Source organism: Ictidomys tridecemlineatus, chromosome 12, assembly GCF_052094955.1.
Source record: "Ictidomys tridecemlineatus isolate mIctTri1 chromosome 12, mIctTri1.hap1, whole genome shotgun sequence".
Classification (NCBI taxonomy): Eukaryota; Metazoa; Chordata; class Mammalia; order Rodentia; family Sciuridae; genus Ictidomys; species Ictidomys tridecemlineatus.
Window position 1 is genome coordinate 100773607 of NC_135488.1, and position 22001 is coordinate 100795607.

General features: G+C 44.3%; 1 protein-coding gene, 1 long non-coding RNA gene and 2 other non-coding genes across 7 annotated transcripts; 1 reads left to right on the forward strand and 3 right to left on the reverse strand.

The window, feature by feature from the left end:
• Positions 1-316: 316 nt before the first annotated feature.
• Trnaa-agc (transfer RNA alanine (anticodon AGC)) lies at positions 317-389 on the reverse strand. Its single transcript has one exon. It is a non-coding gene; the product is annotated as a tRNA-Ala (tRNA).
• A 340-nt stretch (positions 390-729) lies between these two features.
• On the reverse strand, positions 730-818 carry Trnay-gua (transfer RNA tyrosine (anticodon GUA)). Its single transcript is given in 2 exon segments — positions 730-765; positions 782-818. It is a non-coding gene; the product is annotated as a tRNA-Tyr (tRNA).
• Positions 819-969: 151 nt separating this feature from the next.
• On the forward strand, positions 970-3279 carry LOC144369421 (uncharacterized). Its single transcript, XR_013429160.1, has 3 exons — positions 970-1920; positions 2761-2842; positions 3054-3279. It is a non-coding gene; the product is annotated as an uncharacterized LOC144369421 (long non-coding RNA).
• Positions 3280-13298: 10019 nt separating this feature from the next.
• Tmem214 (transmembrane protein 214) lies at positions 13299-21996 on the reverse strand. 4 transcript variants are annotated; one of them, XM_078029509.1, is made up of 17 exons: positions 21819-21996; positions 20807-21006; positions 20152-20302; positions 19759-19965; positions 19509-19591; positions 19006-19111; positions 18818-18899; positions 18424-18525; positions 17899-18040; positions 17399-17490; positions 17058-17106; positions 16767-16880; positions 16434-16551; positions 15420-15540; positions 15062-15230; positions 14780-14931; positions 13299-14563 (listed from the first exon to the last, which is right to left on the reverse strand). In XM_078029509.1, the coding sequence occupies exons 1-17, from the start codon at positions 21961-21963 to the stop codon at positions 14437-14439; spliced, it is 2160 nt and encodes a 719-aa protein (XP_077885635.1). In that variant the 5' UTR covers positions 21964-21996; the 3' UTR covers positions 13299-14436. The 4 variants fall into 4 exon arrangements, with proteins under 4 accessions (XP_077885635.1, XP_077885636.1, XP_005322608.1 ...); XM_078029510.1 differs by having other exon boundaries at positions 15420-15516; positions 21819-21995; XM_005322551.5 differs by having other exon boundaries at positions 15420-15516; positions 19759-19893; positions 21819-21994.
• Positions 21997-22001: the final 5 nt, after the last annotated feature.

A 22001-nucleotide genomic window follows, 5' to 3' on the forward strand; every position in this document is an offset into this window, starting at 1 on the left:
CAAGCAGGGTTCCGCGCACGTTAGCGGGTACCTGCACCAGTGCCGTTTGGGGGCTCTGGCGGACAGGCGCGGACAGGATTCCAGCCAAGTCTCTGTAGGCGGTTAACGGCCTGTCTCCCAGAGGCGGGAAAGATAAAAGTGACCGAGCAGGAGTCGGGAAAAGACTCACTGCGAATAAAAGGGAGCCATATGGAGCCGATCACCACTTAGCGTGCCCCTCATTACACTGTATATTAAAACACCCACCCAGGTTCTGCCGATCTCCCGGGCAGCCAGTGTAAAGAGCAGGAAGAAAAAAAAAAAAAAAGGTTCCTAGTGGAGGATGCGGGCATCGATCCCGCTACCTCTCGCATGCTAAGCGAGCGCTCTACCATTTGAGCTAATCCCCCAGCTGCTGAGGCTCGCTTTCCTTCTGCCTTACAGGTTGTTTTGAGCTGTCCACCGACCAATGGATAGATCAACTGCAATTAGGAATATTTATTTAACAATGGAAGCGAGGGCAAACTTTTGAAAATAAGGCATATAATAATTACACATGAAGAATAAAGTTCTACTTTGAGGCACACGTCGATATTTCTTCGTATGTGACGCTTAACCGAGCTGTACTGTACACCAACACTGCCGGTCTTACCGGATATCCGAAGTACCAACACAAGGTCATTGCCGACCTCTAAGGAAGCCATAGGTAATTGAACTAAACTGGGGTTAAAAAAAAAAAATTGTACGAAGTCCTTCGAGCCGGAATCGAACCAGCGACCTAAGGATTGCCACAGGATTTCCACTACAGTCCTCCGCTCTACCAACTGAGCTATCGAAGGCCCCGCTGCTCATTGGGCCTGCGGGTTCCCCTCTAATAGCTACTGAGGCTATATTCTTTCAATGAGCCTGTTCCACACCCTGATTTTCAGCCAAAGCAACCCGCCGGGACTGGAGTTTCTCCGGGTTCTACAGAGCCGGAGATGGGTAAGAACGCTGCCCCAAACTCCAGTTCCTAACCCAGGGCGAAAGAAACCTAGGAAATGTGCTTCACTGACGTTTCCCTGCTTTAACAAAATGTTGCGCCCTGTGACACTGCCTACAGATCGCGTAGACAGCCGTCACACGGTTGAGTTTCTGGGCAGCGTTTCTCCATCTTGTGGGCGCACGGGCTCCACGTCGCGACGCGCAAATCCACTGCGTAAAGCCGATGCATCGTATTTGCTTCCCTACTTCCACAGTTTCCTTCGTTTTTTTGGGGGTCCCAGCAAAATGCATGCTTTACTGGATGCGAAGACATCCATCCTCTCAATCATCTAACTTTTTGTCGGAATCGATTCGTCCTGAACAGAACAAAAAAGGCTGTTGAGGCTGTGCCGAATCCCCTGGGCCCTGGCGGCCCTGGCGGCGGGGATTCGGGTGGGGGCGATGCGCCACCCACCCCGCAGCAGCTACAAGTGTGGCAAGGGCAGCGAGCTGGATGTCCCGCACTTCCAGCCCTCGGAAGTGCTCACAAGCAGGAAGGATTCTTCTGCCGCAACCCCAGAGACCCACGTTGGGTCGGGGACGGGACCGTCCTACAGTGCCCGGCTCGGGGCACTGGTCGCCCTTATGGGTTTATGCACAGGTTCTCTTGCCCTTGGAGAATCGCGTTTCCCCAGGGCCTGGGACTCCCCAGCCACCGAGGGTGTAGGTATCTTTTGTGGGATCATGGACTGACCCCGCTACCTGCCCTACCTCTACCGCCACCCGGTTCACATTTCGCTGATTTTTTTTTTGGCCTGCAGTGCCAGCCCACAAGCCTTGGCTCACCGAAAGCTATCGGATTATAAAACACAGAAACCAACCCTAGCTCCTTTGTGAAGCCTTGCTTGGTAGACTGTCGGGGTGAGTGTGCAGGGAGACCTGGCCTCCAGCTCCCGCCAAAGGCTACCTTGAGCAAAGGTAAATCCAGGCCCTGGCAAATCCAGGTCAGGCAGTAGTTTTAGGTCAACTTCAGTCTGCTGCTCAGAACAATTAACCATTTTAAAGTGAGCAGTTCTGTGTCATTTAGTGCAATCACCATGCTGTGCAAATACCACCTCTCTCTAGTTTCAAAACTTTTTAACCACCTCTGACTACATCCCCTACTGATATCGCTGGTTATCGGAGTCCTACTTCCTCACATGTTGAAGTTTGAACATTAGAGAAGCGAGCAGAAGCAAGCATATAAAGCAGGATTTATTCAAAAAGGGGCAACAGACTTCTCCCTGGAAGAAGAAGGGGCCATAACTGGTATCCCTGTATCCCCAGAAGCGAGGTGTTCTGCTCTTTTTATATGTCCTAGGCATCCTTTGTTCCTCTTCCCCTCATCTCTCTCCTTCCAGCCTATGTGTCTAGGCCCGGGAATGCTCTGTGGGATGGCCAAAAGGTGGGAAACAGGTAGGCTTGAAAGACCCCCGTCCAATGAAAGACCCCCATATCCCTGTCCAAGGAGAATCACACGAAACACTGGCTGCAAAAGCAAGAGGTTGGTTTATTGGGACACAGGCGCCTGCGGGTGTCCAGCAGAACCTCAGCCGGAGCTTTGGTGAACTGGCACACCGGGCTTGGGGATACAGAGATTTTTATAGGGTTTGGGACAGGTTTCGCGGGGGCGGGAAGCAACAGGTTTCTTATTGGTTTGTTTAAATCTAGCATATAGGCCACCTAGGGGGTACAGGTCTGCATTCCAAAAACCACAGGTCTGCATTCTATTCTTTCTGTTCCTGCTTATCTGTTCCGGTTTATTCATTCATGCCTCAGGATGCGGGTGCTCTGTTCTTCAACCGGTTGTCCAGAGAGCATGCCTGGTGCCTGGTATCTTGGTTTCATATCTTGGCCTTAGGTAACTGGGCTAACTGGGCTAGGGTCTTTCAGGCTGAAGGGGGAAGGCTGCATGGAACAGCCAGGACACGTTAATTAACAACCCTACAGCTCCCTGTAGGGGGGGCGACAATTCCTAGGGCAGGTTGCCTTAACAACAGGGTGGAGCAGAGGGAGGTTCTTGGTAAGTGTGGAGGAAGGGCTCTAAAGGAATTAACGTTTCAATCCCTCAGGAGACAATCTCCAACCTGCTGGGCTCGCTCAAAATTGACCTCCTTGATCCGACCTGACTGGATTTACCTATCTACACTGACTGCCTGTCTAATTCTGGCTTCACTACCCTTTAAGTAATCACTCCCCACCATCACTTCCCCTCATCCCCTGGCAACTACTAATGGGCTTCTTGTCTCTATGGATTTGCGTATTCCAGAGATTCTGAATAAAAGAAATCATAAAATATGTGACCATTTTTGTCTGACTTCTTTCACTTATTTTTGGATTGATCCAAGTTGTAGCACTTATCAGCACTTCCTTCCTTCTTATGACTGAATAATATTACATGGTTATGGATGTACTACTATTAGTTTATACATTCATTTACTTGTAGACATCTGGCTGTCTCCACCTTTTGGTTATTATGAGAAATGATGCTATAAATATTGTGAACAAGTTTCTGTGTGGACATATGTTTTAATTTCTCTTGGGTGTATATACCTAGAAAGGGAATTACCGGTCATATGATGATTATATAAGGCTTTTGAGTAATGGCAAAACTGTTTTCCACAGTAGCAGCACCATTTCAGATTCCCACTAGGAATATATTAAGGTTCCAATTTCTTCACATCCTTGCCAACACATATTTTCCATTTAAAAAAAAAACAAAACTATGGCCAATATTTTTAGTACATTGCATTTAATTATTGATATTTTCTTATGTCGTTAAAGGTATTTTGAAGTTACCATTTAGTTTTTCACTTTTTGTATTTCAGTTTCACCATACTTTGTGAAAGTATTCACCTTCTTTGGAACACTTAATTTGTATCAAAATTTTCTGTATAAATACTGCTATAACAGATGTTCTTATACATAGAACATGTTATTCGTAGACTATAGGGTGAGTGTCCAGGGAGACCTGGCCTCCAGCTCCCGCCAAAGGCCAAACTGCCTGTGCTACCTTGAGCAAAGGTAAATCCAGGCCCTGGCAAATCCAGGTCAGGCAGTAGTTTTAGGTTAACTTCAGTCTGCTGCTGAGAACAATTAACCATTTTAAAGTGAGAAATTCTGTGTCATTTAGTGCAATCACCATGCTGTGCAAATATCACCTCTCTCTAGTTTCAAAACTTTTTAACCACCTCTGAATACATCCCCTACTGATATCGCTGGTTATTGGTGAAAAGTCCTGCTTCAAAATACCTTTAACAACATAATAAAATATCAATATATTTCTGTTTACTTCTCTAGAATATATCTTAGGCCTGGAATTGCTTGGTCAAATAGTATGAAACTTTTCAGACTTCTGATAAAGATTGCCAAATCACTTCCCAGGAACATACCAAATTCTATCATAGCATTCACTGAGTATATTATCACTTGAAAAAAATCATTATTAATATGATGGGCACAAGTAAGTGGCATCTTATATTTGTACTTCTTGACTAATGAAGAGGGACTGTTTTCAAGTCCTTGTCATCATGTTTAATGCTTTTCTTACTGGTTTGTAGAAGTTTGTTTAAAACATTAAAGATGTGGTGGTGGGGGGGAAGGCACACTCATACACTGCTGGTGGGACTGCAAATTGGTGCAGCCAATTTGGAAAGCAGTATGAAGATTTCTTGGAAAAATGGGAATGGAACCACCATTTGACCCAACTATCCCTCTCCTCCATCTATACCCAAAGGACTTAAAAACAGCATACTACAGGGACAGAGCCACATCAATGTTTATAGTAGCACAATTCGCAATAGTTAAACTGTGGAACCAACCTAGATGCCCTTCAATAGATGGATTAAAAAAAAAATGTGACTTATATACACAATGGAATATTACTCAGCAATAAAAGAGAATAAAAATATGGCATTTGTAGATAAATGGATGGAGTTAGAGAAGATAATGCTAAGTGAAGTTAGCCAATCCCAAAAAACCAAATGCCAAATGTTTTCTTTGATATAAGGAGGATGATTCATAGTGGGATAGGGAAAGGGAGCATGGGAGAAATAGATAAACCTAGGGCAGAGGGGTGGGAGGGGAAGGGAAGGGGCATGGGGTTATTTATGATGGTGGATTATGATGATCATTATTATCTAAAGTACAGGTATGAAGACATGAATTGGTATAAATATACTATGTATACAACCAGAAATATGAAAAATTGTGCTCTATATGTGTAATAAGAATTATTACACATATGTAATGCATTCTGTCACATATAAATAAAAAATAAAATATGTATGTCATATATTTGTTACAAGTATTTTTCACTAGTTTGTTTTTAAATTTTTTACCTATTATGCTTTGAATTATATACACATTTAAAAATTTTTGTAAAGTGACACTCATTTCATGATATTTTACCATTGCTTTAAAATTTAGAAAATTCTTTTCCAAGTGAAGGTTAAATATTCATTTTTATTTTCTTCTTTTTAAATTTTCTTCTTAATTCTATTTGAAACTTATTTAGGTATGTTGTGTGAATATAAAAACAAAACCACTTGTTCTCAACCTTAGCTGCACACTTAAATCACTTGGACAGCTTTAAAAAATTCTACTGTTGGGGCTAGAGTTGTGGCTTCGTAGTAGAGTGCTTGTCTGGTATGTGTGAGGCCCTGGGTTTGATCCTTCGCACTGATCCATTGACAACTAAAAAGTATTTTTTAAAAATTGCTAATGCTTTGGTCTCACTCCTAGAGGGTTTTTTTTTTTCCCCCTCTTGGGGGACAGGGCAGGTTTCCCAGGGAATGAACTCAGAGGCACTCCACCACTGAGCCACTCACTGAGTTGTTTAGCAAGGATGGTTTTGAACTTGCAATCCTCCTGCCTCAGCCTCCCCAGTACTGAGATTACAGGCATGTATCATTAGGCGCAGCCACTCCCGAGGTTTTTATATTTAGAAATCCAGAATTATGGCATTGCCCTTCATTATCTAAAACTGTCTAAACCTAGAAATTCTTAATGTTTTTATTTTTGTTAATTAGGTATGCTTTTAAAAATCATTTAAGGATTTTGTATGTTTTTGTTGCTTTTGTGAATGGATCCTTACCTCATTATTCTCTATCACTAGAGTATGGAAAATATTTTTAAAATTTCATATCCAACTAATTTATTACCTTCCTATTAGTTCTAAAAGTTTCCTTTAAAAGAGTAACCAATTTTAATTTATATTGCTAATTTATTTTATCTGCCTTATTGCCTAGGCTAGAACAGCAATCTCAAAACTCTTATTATACTATTACACTATTGAGAATCCAAAAGATTTTAGTTTATTTGGATTATACATATAGACATTGACCATATTGGAAATTATAAGTGACAATAGGTTCAGTGGCATACACCTATAATTCTGGGACCCTGTCTCAAAACAAAAAATTAAAAGGGCTGGGCTATAGTTCAGTGATAAAGTGCTCTTGGGTTCAATCCCCACTACCAAAAAAAAAAAAAAAAAAGAAAAGAAAGAAAGAAAAGTGAGAAAAATGTACATGTTATTTAATCAATTAAGAAATTAATAGCAATAAAAATTCTACAACATTTTAATAAACAATAAGTATATTTTGAAAAACAAAAACTTTATAACCAGTGTGATATTATTTTGTGGCATTATTTTATTCTTTTGCACACCTTTATACTTTTGCATAATTACCCATCTGTATTACTATATTAAATCTCATTATTTGTTGCTCTGGTGTATGAAAAAAAGGTTGTATACAGATACATAGTTGGAAAGGAAAATAATATTTTAATAGCCTTTTTAGGTAATTCTGGACATTCTTTGCTTCCACATCAAAATTTCAATATTCAACATTTTACATAAAGGGGCTGGAGTTGTGGTTCAGTAGTAGAGTGCTCGTCTAACATGTGTGAGGCCCTGGGTTCAATCCTCAGTACTACATTAAAAAAAACATAAAGGTATTGTGTCCATCTACAACTAAAAAATGATTTTAAAAAAATCATAATTTTGAATATCACTCAAAAAGTTTTAAGTTTAAGGAATCTCACAAGGCGATGTAGGAAGGTACCATTTTTCTAACACGGCAGTTCATTTGAAAGTCCAGATTCTATTATTGGCAACAAATAGTGTCAGTTGTCTTCCTGGTGAAAGGCTCACTTTTTTCATTGAAGAAAATGTCTGCCAAGTACACACTAAACAATCGTGGTTTGTCAGTTGTTCTTTCAATTAAAAATGATGTTCCAAGATATTATATATTGATAAAAGGGCCAATCTATCAAGAAAATATGACAATTATAAACAGATATGCATGAAACATTAGAATCATAAAATAGATGAAGCAAACATGAATAAAATTAAAAAGAAAAATAGACCGGGGGTAGAGCTTAGTGGTAGTGTGCATGTTTAGCATGCACAAGGTCCTGGGGCCAATCTGTAGCACCAAAAATAAATATATAAATAAATAATACAAATTGTTCAATAGCAGTTGGAAACTTCAGTATCCCATCTTCAGCAATAAATAGAACATCAAGACAGAAGGTCAGTAAAGAAATGGAGGATCTAATCAATACTACAAACACACAAGATCTGATAGAAATCCATAGAACCATCTAACAACAGCCAAACATACATTCTATCCAAGAGCACATAGAACATTCTCCTGGATGGATCACAGTTAGGCAACAAATAAATCTCAAGAAATTTCAAAGGGGGCTTGGGATGTGGCTCAAGCGGTAGCACGTTTACCTGGAATGAGAGGGGCGCTGGGTTCGATCCTCAGCACCACATAAAAATAAAATATGATGTTGTGTCCACCGAAAACTAAAAAATAAATATTAAAAATTCTCTCTAAAAAAAAAAAAAAGAAAAAAAGAAATTTCAAAGACTGAAATTTTAACGATGCTAGAAAACAATAAGAGAAGGAAAACTGGATAATCTGTTGTATGTGGAAATTAAACAACATAACTCTTAGGCAACAAATGGGCAAAGGAAATTAGAAAATCCTTAGAGGTGAATGGAAATGAAAGCATAACATACCAAAACATATGAGATGCGGCAAAAATAGTATTCAGGGGGAAATTTATAGCAGTACATGCTTATATTAAATTTAATATAGTACATAACTATATTTAAAAAAGGAAAAAATGACCTCACATCATTAGCCTAACTTTATAAGTTTTCTAATTTGAACTAGAAAACAAAAGGTAGCAGAAGGAGGGAAATAATACGTTAGAGGGAAATTAAATAAATAGAAAATTAAAAATAAGAAACTGATAAAACTAAAAGTTGGCTCATTGAAAGGATCAACAAAATTATCAACCTTTAGCAAAGATGACAAAGAAAGACAGAAGAAACAAAAACTAAAATCAGAAAGAAATGTGGGGACTTCCTATCAAGCTTACAAAAATACAAAGGATTAAAAGAGAATAAGCCAGGTTGCACCTCCCAGTGGCTTGGGAGGCTGAGGCAGGAGGAAGAGTTCAAGCCAGCTTTAGCAAATAATCGAGTCAACAATTCAGTGAGACTCTATCTCTAAATAAAATAAAAAATAGGGCTGGGGATGTGGCTCAGTGGTCAAGTGCCCCTGAATTCAATCTCTGGTACCCAAAATAAATAAATGAAATAAAAGAGAATAAATACTATGACAAAAAATTAGGTAATCTGGTTAAAAAGGACAAATTCCTAGAAAAAAAAAATGACCCAGACTGACTCCAAAAGAGAAAATCTGAAAAGAAATATAAAAAGAGATTAAATCAGTCAAAAACCTCCCAATAGAAAGAAGTCCAGTACCAGAAAATTTTAATGTGAATTCTACCAAACATTTAAAAAAAGAATTAATATCAATCCTTTCAAACTCTTCTTAAAAATAGAAAAATTCTTCTTAATTCATTCTGTGAGGCCAATATCACACCGATAAGGAATTTCAAGGTCTCACAAGTAGCCAAATAATATAAATAAAACTAGACAAGGAACAAGATAACTACATATCAATATTCTTTATGAATATAGTTGCAAAAATCCTCAACAACATAGTGGCAAACTGAATCCAACATCTTATCAAGAGGACAACAACAAGTGAGACTTATTGAAGTAAGGTGAGGATGTTCACACAAGAAAATCAATCAGCATAATGCATATTGATAGGATAGAGTAGAAAAACATATGCTCATCTCAGTTGATGCAAAAAGGCATTTGGCATTTTGGGGGATTTCATGATGAAACACACAGAAAACTAGAACTGGAAGGGAACTTTCTTATTTATGAAAAACCCACAGCTAGTATCATCCCAGTATAAAAGACTGAAAATTTTCTAAGATTGGGAAGACAAGGATGCCCACCTTCACCATTGCACTGTAAGTTCTAGTCAGAGAACAAGAAATAAAAGCCATCCAAATAAGAAGTAAAATGACCCCATTTACAGATAACATTATCTGATACATAGAAAACCCCAAAAAATTTGCCAAAAAAAAAAAAAAGAATTAAGAAACAAATTTGGCAAAATAGCAGAGGACAAGAATGACACCACATTACCATAAACAGTTGTGTTTCTATACACCAGTAACGAACAATCTGAAAAAAAGAAAACAATTGCATTTACAATAGTATCCAAAATGATAAAAATGCTTTGGAATAAATTAAACATGGAGGTAGAAGAGTTGTACACTGAAAACTACAAAACATTGCCAAGAGAAAAAAGACCTCAACAAAAAGACATTCTGGGTGGATGGATTAAGAGGCTTAATATTGTTAAAATGACAATACCACCCAATCAATCTATAAGTTCTCTGCAATCCCTATCAAAATTCCAACGACTTATTGTGTAAATGGAAACTACAATCCTGAAATTCATAAGGAATTTCAATATCTCCCAAGTAGCCAAATAATACTGAAAAAAAAAAGAACAAAGTTGGAGGACTCATACTTCCTGATATCAAGACTTTCTACAAAAATTAATACATTTTAATTAATACATTTTACCACTTCATCAAGAGCATTCTTAAGTGAAACTGGCTTTTTAAAAAGTAATATGAAATGTTAGGGATGAGAAATACAATAACTATTAGTATATTTTGGAGACACTGCCTTGATTCATACTTGTTTTCACACACAGCAGAACTCATGTCAATGCTGGAACAAAGATGAATGATATTTTAATATTATTATGAAAAATAATATTATATAATATTCTGAATTCTCAGAATCCCCAAAAGGGTCGTAAGACTCCCCAGAGTCCACTTAACACTGATTTGAAAATCAATAGGTTAGAAAGTTGACACCTTTTTTTTTGGTATCAGGGATGGAATCTAGGAGGCTTAACCACTGAGCCACATTCACAGCCCTTTTTTGTATTTTATTTAGAGAGAGGGTCTTGCTGAGTTGTGTCTCAATAAGTTTCTAAGGCTGGCTTTGAATCCATGATCCTCCTGCCTTAGCCTCCCGAGCTACTACGTACGCCATCACAATGCAATGTTTAATGATAGTGACAGCTGGGTGCTGTTGTACACATCTCTAATCCCAGTGGCTCAGGGGTCTGAGGCAGGAGGACTTTGAGTTCAAAGCCAGCCTAAGCAAAAGCAAAGCCCTAAGCAACTCAGGGCTTTGGGACCTGGAACCTAAATCTTATCTCTAAATAAAATACAAAATAGGGCCGGGGATGTGGCTCAGTGTCGAGTGTCTCTTAAGTTCAATCCCTGGTACCCCCCCAAAAGAAACCCTCACAAATATTAATAATAAAGTAATAATGATGATGATGATAAAATGACAGTATGCTGTCCAGGTTCTTTATTTTAATATTATAATCCAAATAACTTCAGAGCCTTCAATTTTGGTGAGGATTTTTCCAGGCAGCTTCCTTGATGGCCTCATTTGGCTTACAGAGGATTTCATTTAATGGCATTTTTTGGGTGCCCAATGAACTATGAGGAGAAAATTTAAATTATCTCTGACTTCAGAGATTCTCCACCATCAACACACAGGGATTTTATTAATCTGGTCTTTTCTCCCACTCTAGCTTGTAGACACTATAGACGGTAACATTTTCTTCCAGTAGTGTTTAATGTTCTGTGACATGTGACTAAATGTGAAGACTAAACCATGCTTTTCTCCTAGTTTTAACACTACTGCACTTGAGATTAAGAGTAGAAAACCTTGCTTTCCCCGTCTCAGAAAAACATTTCTAGGTATCACTTTCAGCCCCAGGTTTTTCCATAGTAGAATCTGTCCCTGGGTAAATGCTCATGATGCCAGATTCCCTCAGTGGTATCCAGAGATGGAGCCAAACCATCAAAAGAAGTGGCTGTGGCCCAGGAATCATGAAACAGGTCGTCTAATAGGAACATGGCAAATTTATGAGAAACTCACTTAAGTGAAGAAACTTCCAGTTGACTTTTCCTTTAGTGTGATTTCCTGATCCTATACAGATACAATTGCTTCAGGATGAGAGTTATAATTTCAATTCATCTGAATCTCAAGTCTGATGTTTGGGACCTGGAACCTAAATCTTATCTCTTTGGTGGGAGAGATTCTAACTACAAATATTTGTAGTGATCAATGTCATGGCATTGTGGAAAGGCAGAATGCTACAGACCAAAAGACTAGAGGGTGCTAGTGGCTCTGGGAGATGTGGAGGGAGGAACAGGTGAAGCCCAGGGGATTTCTAGATTAGTGAACTTGGCATGTAAAGTGGAAGACACATATCATTAGGCATTAGCGTAACCTACTGACTGTACAAAACAAATAGTGAAACCCAGTAAAAGCTGTGTACTTTGGGTAGTAACCATGAGGCAGTACAGATTAATCAATCAACACATGCAGGTACCACAATGGTGTGAGATGTTGGTGAGGAGGCAGTATGTGTGTGTGCGCGCAGAGAAGGTGGGAGCCTATACTTTTGCTCATTTTTTAATAGTCTAAAGAAGTTAAGACTATTAAAAATTAGTAACTGGTGTGTGCTAACACAGTAAAAAATTACGCCAACACTCATCTAACACCACATTGGAAGTACATGCTTTTTACTAATAGGCAGAATATTCAAGATTCTATAAATATTCACCCATACCTTGGAAGCTGCCTTCAGATTCCTTTGTATTTCCAAGTCTAGGGCAACAGAAACTGCCCAATATAAATGGAATACCATAGGGAAAAGCAGTCCCTTAATGCCCTCAAGCACCTTTGGGAACAGAACTGTTAAGCTTATGTAGTAAGAGGATGGATCACTTTAAGCATCCACTTAAATCAAAACCCCTTAGGAGTTATTAAAATGCTCAGAAGTCATCCAATCGCAAAAACATCTGCGTATTTGACAGTGGGGCATTTGAAATAGGGAACCATCCACTCTGGGGTGGGACGGCATTTTGAGTATGGACACATAATGCCTCAGGTGTGAGTCCAGCCATATATGTCTACAGTAAGTCTGGTGACCTACCAGCCTGTCCTATTCAGAAAACCGAAGCTATGGACTACATACACACACCTAGAGAGAGAAACATGGAAATTTGCTTTCAGACTTACAAAATAATAGGACAGTTTAGAAATGAGGTGTATTATTTTTAGGTCCACACAAGTGTTGGCAATCACTAGAGATAACGATACTTAAACTGCCCTACTGCCTACTAAGGTGTCAGTATCTGATTCAGAGAGGCTGTGGGGACTCCTACAATCTAAATTGATTAAAAAAATGTTGCCCTCAAGGGCTAGTTTCAGAAATGACATGAATCTTATAAGGTAAACCTAGTACATACGTTAGAAGCCAGCACAGCACTTGTAACATTGTGAGGTGCTAAATTCAAAGAACTCAGCCCAGGAGCTTTAGACTGGTTATCATGGTAGGGAATGCTATCTTGAGTCTTGTGCTGTTGCTGACCCAGCCTCCCAGTCCAACTTACCTTTAATACAGCTAGTTACAAGCACTTCCTATTCTTAGGGAACCTGTTTGAGCCTAATTGAGGAAATGCCCAAGGTTCTGGGGCTCTTGAACAATCCAGCCCAGCAGGCCTACACCTTGGTTGGCTCTTTGCTGGGTAATGTTTCTCTTCTCTGTGAAAAATGGTCATGGCTAACTGTCACTAGGTAAGCAAGGAATATGCCTCACATGGGTTGTTTGCTTCCCAAGAGAAGAGGTAATTAAAGCATATAGTGCTATAGTCTTCATGACCTCACTTTGGGTCAAGCATCTGCACATTTGCTATAATCTCACTGAGGGAAAAGCAAGGGTATCTAAGCACCACAAGGTGCCAGGGAAGCAGAAATTATCCTGTAAAGTTAGAACGGCATCCCTAAGAACTGCTTAGATTTGAAACATTGAGGAAAAAAACCTGGGTAAGAACTGAACATGGGCCTGATTTTTATTTATGTCTCAGACAAAAACTAGAAAGGGACTTTGGTGATAAGTCCTGGGTTTGTCTCTTAGAGTCATTATCTTTCACTCACTTTCTCATAAAACATTCAAGCTATCGAGGCAAATCTTGGAACGTAAATCACAGTAACATGTCAGACAATATAGTTAGGGTAACAAGAGGAAGGGTATCTAGCTTTGTTGAACGATGGATGTAGACTTTCCCTGCCAGAAGCTCAAATACAATCAATGGCTACAATCCTCAGGGCAGGGGACTACTATTTTGTTGTCCTCCCCATAACTATAATTTCTGTACAAGAACACAGAGAGGAAAGCTAGAAATCAAACCTGTGTCCTTTATTCCACCTAGTAGGCACACCTAGGAGCCATATGTAGACTCCTGTCTCAACAGGCTAATGGAAGGTTCCTGGGCCCAAGGCACACAGCTACCTGGGCTCTGCTTTCCAGGTGGATAGTAGGGTGGGTAGTGGAGAAACTGAACTTTGAGGCAAAGCCCCCAGCACTGAAGTGGTATGGAGAGTTGATGTTGGGTAGGACTCTGATGGGAGCGGGTAGTGATGGACCTCAAAGGGCCTTCTGGGTGTTCTGAGGTAAGATGCATTTCCACCAGGCCCCCAGATCCACTGTCAGCACATGCAGGCTGCAGGCAGAGGTGAAGCTGCTGTTGCCCACTGTGCTGCTCGATCAGTCTGGAAGCCCCTAGTTTTTTTCTGTTGTAACTAAGGTTGTGACTGATAATGAAAAGAGAGGCTGTGAAACTTGCTGAGAGTCTCATCTTTTTGGAGATGAATTTGGGGCTTTAGAAGTGAGATGGAGGGCAGTGGAGAGCAGGAGGCAAGAGAGTAGTATAGGTTACCAGCCCAGGGATGAAGGCCCGTTGCACAGCTCCCACGAAGCCCTGTGGGTCCTCCCATGGACTTGTGGGCAGATTGAGAGATCTCTGGCCCAGCCCCTACTAAAGATGGAGGAACTGGGCTAGAAGCAACTGGCTACTTTGCCTAGGAGACAGAACTCAGGCACCAAATTAAAAGAGTCACCTTCTACCCTCCAGCAGTCTCAGATGGCCTGCCCATGACAGAACCAGTGGTCAGGAAGGCAGGGCCTATTGCTGGGATATCATGGCAAGTCCCCAGTCCAAGAAAGCCACTGTGATGTCCTGTAGGCAGAGCCAGGTCCAGTGGACAGCCTCGTTGAGCTGTGTCCTCAGGCAGTCCCAGGTCACCTCACCTCTGGGAGAAAAGCAGAATATTTTAGAGGCAGGGGTATGTGTGCATGCAGCTGTGTCAAATCACAGGGCTGTAGCTTAGACCCACAATCTTCATTCCAGAGTGGCCTGGGTATGTAAGGGGCAGGGCAGCATGAGACTGAATAATGATGCCCTGTCCCCGGGGACAGAAAGTAGGCCCATTAGAAGGGCCTGCCCGAGCTCTGGGTGAAGGTCTTACCTGCACACCTCATGGCAGTACTCCTGGGCCCGGGAAAGGGCCTCAAGCAGCATATGCCAAATAGGCAGCAGCACACTCTGGTAGAGAAGCAGGAACAGCTCCCTCAGATAATGGAGCAGCTGGTGCAGGGTGTCAGGAAGCTGGATCTGTAGCTAAACAATGGGGAACGGTTGGGGTCAGGGCACCCAGGGCAATGCATCCTGGCCTAAGGATCCTATTCACATTGGGCTATCTCTTTCCAAGATCTCTTGAGAAGTCCAGCCTGTCTCTTTTCGTGCTTACCCTCTGAGAGAGGCTGGTGAAGCTGTCACTGAACCAGGCAAGGTGGGAGGCACAGTGGGCAGAAAGGAAGCTGACTGTGGCATTGGTGTGGGCCCAGGCCTGTTGCAAACTGGGTTGTACCATGGTAAGTAGGTGGGAGCCACAGGCTGGCAATGTCTCCTCTAGCCAGCTGTGGAGAAGACAGAGGGGATAAGAGAGTTCTTAGCTCCTGCAGGCCAGTTCAGCTCCAAGGGAGGCCTTGAGAAAGGAAGACCACAGAACCTCCTGTTGATTGCTAATACCCACATAGCCACCTGTACCACCCTGAACCCCAAACCTTCCCTCTTACACTCCTCTATCCTCCCTGGGAGCAGCTTACCTGTAGCCTTGCAGGCTGTAGGAGTAAAGTCTGGCATATACTTGCTGGCCAGCAGGCAAGAAACCAGATGACTGAAGCAACCTGCCAGTGAGGGAGGCTGAGAAAAGGAGGCCCTGGTGAGCTGGGAGTTGAGAGGGGCAGGGACTTAGATGACAGACACTAAAGTCCCTGGGCAGGCAAAATAAGGTGGGGCAGTGGGGCAGAACTTTGTGTGCTCAAGGGTTGAAAAGCTGACTTCAGTTAGTCTGGAGCAGGCTTGGAGAGAGGCATGTGAGCCTAGGGGGCTGAATCTTCTCAGGTGAACAGGAGGAACAGGTATAAGGTGGAGTCCTAGACTTGGGTGTCAGGAAGCCTCAGGTCTGAGCATTTGCCCTTCTATTTACTAGCTGTGATTTTATTTATTTATTTATTTATTTTAGGCAATATTGGGGATTGAACCCAGGGGTGCTCTATCACTAGACTATTCCCCACCCCTTATTTTTTATATTGAGATAGGGTCTTGTTAAGTTGCTGAGGCTGGCCTTAAACTTGAGATCCTCCTGCCTCAGCCTCCCAAGTCACTGGGATTACAAGCATGTGCTAATATGCCCAGCTTGCCCATTTTTTTATTTTTTGAGACAGGGTCTTGCTAAGTTGCTTGGGCTGGCCTCAAACTTGCAATCTCCTTGCCTTGGCCTTACAAGTAATTATTAGCACAGCTGTGTGCCACTGTGTGCTAGCTATGATATTAAGCTAATAGTTAAATATTTCTGAGCCTCAATTTCTCAGGAATCAAAAGGAGGTTAATACTTAAGTCAAAGGGTGTCATAAATATACAATTATTTCTATACTACAAGCACCAGTGCACTCTGATGTGGTAATGTCACATTTTTAGACAGAAAACAGAAAATTCAGTTGAAAAATGTTCATTTGGTGGCATTGAGAATACATTAGGCCAAATGTAGGTACTGGGGTGCTACACCTAGCTCTGTGCCCACCATCTTCTCTCTTTCTCGATTGCCAATCACCGCTTACCATGAAAAGAGTTGTGTGACCGGAGGTCATGACACAGGAAACCTATGGCAAAGACTAGCAGCAATAGCAATAGCCGGGTCCAGGGTGGCCGAGGGCCCCGTGCCTGTTGCAACAAGCCCTGGTAAGAGACGGGGAAGAAACAGTGGTCAGAAGGGAGAGTCTGGTCCTTGCCTCTAGGCAGGCCTCTTCAAGGAGGAAGGCCTGCACATTAGCCCCAAGTCAGGGGTGAGGTGGGGGCAAGACACGTGGGGTAGGGGTATGATTCGGGCCCAACCAGGAGAATACTGAGAGATGTAGGACCATTAGTTGGTTGGAGAAGCTGAGTGCTAGCACCTTGCAGGCCACATCACAGGTGACAACATGCTGGTTGTTACTGCTGCCCTTCTTTAGTAGCTCCTGGTTGGTAAGCTTGAAGGACTGAATGGTTTCTTGCAGAGGCTTCTGTATCTTTAAGACAACAAAAGCTGGATTGAGAACAGGAGATCTAGCCCATTAGCGAATCCTGAGCTTCCACCCTGTTTCACTTTTCATGCCAAGAACATAGGGAAAGGAAGACAGTGGCTGAAGGGCATGAACTCAGAACCCAGGTGAGGCCCAGCCTGCTATATCCTCTTAGCTCCTTACCTTCTTGGGAATCCGCTCCCAGGACTTGAGCAAGTGCTCCAACAGCAGGCTGTGGGGAAAGCACACACCCTTGTATTTAGGTGGCTGCTCAGCCTTCCCACCTTCTTATAACCCCCTGTGGCCCTGGCTCCTTCAGGATGAAAGACCTTCCATCCCCTATCCACAGAGAAGCAGCTCCCTAGAGGGCACTCCAACAAAACTCCTACTGAAGCTGGGTGGTATGAGCTAACAGAACAAAGACCAATGTTCCCCCTACTTCTAGGATAAGGACGGGCCAGTCACAGGCTGGGAAGCATGAACTGGGAGGCTTCTCTGTGGATCAGAGCCCTACCCCCACCTGCCTGGATTGTGACAGGTGTTTGATGTACAGCTGCCTCCAGATGCTGGTGCTGAGGGGGTCCACTGTCAGGCACTGGGTCAGGCTGCCCAGGAGCTGTAGAAGAGGACACAAGAGAGATTGCTGAGGGTTGGGGCTGATAGAGAGGGAAAACACCCAGAGGCCACCTGGGCAGCACATCCACCCCACAGGTGTAGAAATACGATCAAGATTCCTATAAGCTCTGAGAGACGCTATTGGGGGGAAGAGGGGCTCCTGAGCTAGAGACTGAACTAAAAGATTGCTCATTTCTAAGGCACAGGAACCAAAGATGTCCCAGGCCTGAATATGCTACCCTTTAACAATTGTGCTCCTAAAGGCAGGTGTGAGGGAGTAGACAGGTGGCTGTGGGAGTGAACTAAGGAAATACTGGGATACAGGCTCCAAGAAGACAGGACCTTTGTCAGCAGACGGAGCTACCAGAGCTGAACTGGGCAAGTGACAAGCCTGACGCCAGTTCCTCACCTCTTTCTTCATCCCAGACGGACAGTTAGGGGTGGCTCTGGACAGGAAAGAAGGGAAGTAGGTGTGCAGGGTAGATTCCGGCTTTGCTCCAAATGCCAGCACCTTCAGTCGGGGGTAGAGCTTACACAGCTGTTCCTGCAGGCTGCAGAGGGGTGGGAGGAGGTCCAGGCACAGCTGTAAAAGGAGCTATGCCACTGAGCCTTTTGCCTGCCTCACAGCCCACGCCCTGGCTGAGAGGAGAATCATTAAAGACCTTGTGATGACTCTGAATATTTTAAATCAGGACTCCTTGGAAAATCCGTTGAAAGACACAGGCCCTCTCCTTATGGAAATATCCACGTGCTAATCACACGCAAGGGTTATATAATTTGGGGGATTCACTGATTCCTTGAAATCCACCCTTGAATTTCTAGGCTGTGAACCTCAGATCTTGGGCAGCTGGGGGAGAAGAGATGGAAATATAGTGCCTGGGCCTGACCTTGAACTAGGATCCCTTCACAGCAGGGCTGAGCAGGGCAGACCTACCTGGGTGACAAGGAGTTGTTGGGCATATAGGCAAAGTCCAAAAGTGGGAAGAAGTCCTTGGGGCCAATCATGCCAAAGCCCTTGGTGAGGTTGGGATGCATCCTTGAGGGCAGAGGGAGGAAGAAATAGGCTTGTTGGAGACCACTACTCAGGCCAGCTGTTTGGCCACGACCCTAGTTAGGACAATATACAGGAAAAAGGGCATAAACACTACCCCTCCCCCAGCCCTTAATGGTTCCCTCCCTTTCCTTCCTCACCATCACATTTGGAGGTGGGAGGAGCTGTCCTGATTTTCCTCGCATCTATGGAGACCAGGATCACAGCATCCCATTTTGCCGAAACAGCATCCTGTGGACACCCTGGGCCTTCCCCTTGCTGTCCCCCCATTACTCACAGGAGCAGCCGATCCAGGTATGCGATGGCAAAGGGAGACAGAGACTTGATGCCCAGCACAGGCAGCATGATCCCCAGCCACACTACAGAGACAAAGGTCAGGGAGAAGGCTTCAGCCTGTCCACAGGGCACACCAAGGGGAGTGCCCGGGCTCCAAGACCTTCCCTTTCTTCCTCACTTCCTTGTTACCTTTCAGTCCCTCGGTGAGGTTGGCAAAACCTGCTTGTCCCAGGGCCCACATGATGGTCAGGCACTTTGCTGGCCGGTTCTGGTGGGACCTCAGCAGTTCCAGGAACTGAGAAGGGATATTGGGTTGGGACAAGAGAGATCACCAGGGCAGGGGAGAGTAAGGTGGGAAGAGAGATGTCAACTGGGAGAAAAGGAGTCAGCCAAGTGACAGTGAAGCACTATAGCAGTGTGGTGTACTGATTCCAGCATGGGCTTCACCCATACTTTGCACTTTCTGGTTGGCTAGACCTAGGAAAGCTGCAGAACCCTCTGTGCCAAATCTTCCCACTGTCAGGAAGGGGTTAATAGTGCATTCTCATGCATATCAGAGAGAGCTCACAGCATCATGCACCATTCCTGGTGTTACAGGGTCTCCCTCTATTTCACTACATAGTCCAACAATTAGATTCTGAATGGCCTCCCCAGTCCTGGCCCTGGTGACCCCAACGCCATCCAAAGCTTACCTTGCTCAGATTCATGGTGGCAATCTTGGGCTTGTCTTGTAGAATGGCCTGGATGCAGATGCGGTAACCATGTAATGACTCTCCTGGAGAGACACACGTTTTAAACTGTTTTACTACTTAAAAGCTTCCCAAACCTGAAATCTCCCCTTTTGAGAGCTGTAAACCCAGAAGCTGGGCCCACTGAGTCTTAATCTCCTCCCTTTCCAAAAAGTGTCAAAATCGGCACATTTCTCTGCTGGGCCCCTCTCACCTGGTGTCTTATCGAGTTCCTGCAACATGGTGAACAGACAATGGTCAAAAAAGAGGTCCAGAGACCCTGATGCCTTTGCCAGGAGCCCTCGGATGATCCCACGCAGCTCTCGGCTCACCAGGCTGTAGGGATAATCTGGGGCCCGTTGGCCTCTATGTGAGTACTGGGACCAAATGCCCTGCCAGTCTGAGAATGCTGGTGCTCTCCCTAGAGAACAGTGAGTGGGGGCAGAGGTCCCTGAGGCTGGTGTTCCTCCCTCTCCCAAGGAAGCCCACACACTTGCACAGCCAAGTATGAATCAGGATGGTGGGGGCACTGAGCTCTGTTATGAACAAATAGCCTTTCTAGAATTTTCTTGATTTTGTCTGAGCTAAGGATGTTGGGAAGACTAACCATGAGTATGCTGGCTGAGTGTGGGTTCACTCTGAGGAGCCTGGAGCTTGTAGTTGAGGTAGCTGGCCAGGTCCTTCAACCACACAGAGGGGTTTCCAACGAACACACTCTGGCTCTTGTCCAGTTCCTTCTGCAGAGCTGCCACATCCAGCTGCCAAAGATAAACGCCTCCATGGTGAGTTGGGAGTGAGTGGAAGGAAAAAAGGGTGGTGGTGGGGGGAATGGACAAATGATGTGGTAGTAGGAAGCAATAAGGTTTCTGTTTTTAGCATAAGTATGTAGAATGCCATCATTATGTTCATGCACAAAAAGTGTGGATGAGGACAGCTGAGGATGCTGATCTCATGGCCCTGTGCTCTTAAGCCATAAAGAGGAAAAAAACAAGGACAAGATGGAAAGTGTAAGATTACTGCTTCTGTGGGAGAGGGAACCAGAATCAGCTTCTCTATCCCCTCCCTGGTACACCCTACAGATTTCCCATTTCCCTTCCATTCTTGAATGTAAATATTCCATCTCCTTGGGGTTTTCATCTTTTCCTGAACTCCTCCTAATCAATGGAATCCCAAATCCCACAGGTCTCTAAACTGCCTGTCCCCATCTTCTCTGCTCTTCAAGCCCCTGAATCTTTCTACACCTCATGTCTAGGGATACTCACAGCTCTCATGGCCTCCTCTAGGCTGCGGAAGCGGCCCTGCTTCTGATTTTGGTTGGTGACAGTTGCCACCTTCTTAGGCTGCTTCTTGTTGGCAGGTTTCTTAGGATCCACAGCAGGGGGTGGAACCTGTTCCTTATTTTGCCTCTTCATGATTTTCTCAAAGCCCCGTTCATAAAGGGTGCTTGTGGTCTGGATTGGAGCTGGGCAGAGAAAGAGGGCCACACTTAAGTCCCTAGGACCTCACAGGAACGGTGGTCTCCTCCACCATACCAGCACCTAATTCATCTGCAAGGAGGAGGTTTCCTCAACTCCTCTTGCAGGTTGCTTAGGAGCAGGGCAGGGAGCCCTCCTGGTGGCTGCTTTTGGTCATCACAACGCCAGTCCAGGGCTCTTGAACAGAGGCCAGGCAGTTCTTCATTAGACAAATTAGAGTGTATGGGAACTGGTAAAGGCGCGGATACAGAGGACTGGCCTCTTTGGTGCGTGTTACTAGAGCTCAGGTTTTTTCCTTCTTGGTTCTGAGGTGACAAGTCTATAATCAACAAGTGACAAGTGTTCTCCACCCGTCGGATGCACTCCTGGTGCGTGCTGAGTGTGTGGCGGGTCATTTCTTTCACTAATGGGCCTCCCGACGGTCCCTCCTGGACCTGCTGGTTACTTAAGGGGTGAGGGAGCACAGTGCAGGATCCAGGATGCCCCCGCGGGGAGAGGCCAGCGAAGGCCAGGGCAGCTGGGAGTGTTGTGTGCAGAGACCTGAGGGGCTGAAGACTGAAACCCAGTACCCCTCGACACGGGAACCTGGGCCAGCTGTCGACTCCGCTGGGCCTCAGTTTTCCCATCTGTGCAGTGAAGACAGCCACCTCCCCTTGAGCCATCTGGCAGGGTGGCCTCGGGGGTCGGCCCGCGGGCTCCGGATCCGAGAGCCCGCTAGAGTTTGGTGCCTGGGCTCAGGGAGCTGCCCCTGCGCCCCTGCCCGGTAGGCCGGGGGCGGTGGCGGCGGGCGGGTACTCACGGGTCAGGTCGTATTTCCACACTCCGTTCGCCTCCCCGAGCGCCCGGCGGTCCCCGCCGCCGCCTCGACCACCGCCGCTGGCCGTCGGCCGCCGGCCCTTCTTCACCACCTCCCAGCGCCCCCCACCCGCCGCCCTGGCCGCCATGGCTCCGGCCCTCCGCCTGACCACCTCCCGGCTTTCCG

Bases quoted from the DNA above. Each gene is read 5' to 3' on its own strand.
- Tmem214 (XM_078029509.1), bottom strand. From the start codon at position 21,963: ATGGCGGCCAGGGCGGCGGGTGGGGGGCGCTGGGAGGTGGTGAAGAAG. The intron at 20,303-20,806 runs GTGAGTATCCCT...TATCTTTGGCAG, and splicing joins TAGAGGAGGCCATGAGAGCT to CTGGATGTGGCAGCTCTGCA. The intron at 18,526-18,817 runs GTGAGTAATGGG...TCTGCCCTCAAG, and splicing joins TACCTGGATCGGCTGCTCCT to GATGCATCCCAACCTCACCA.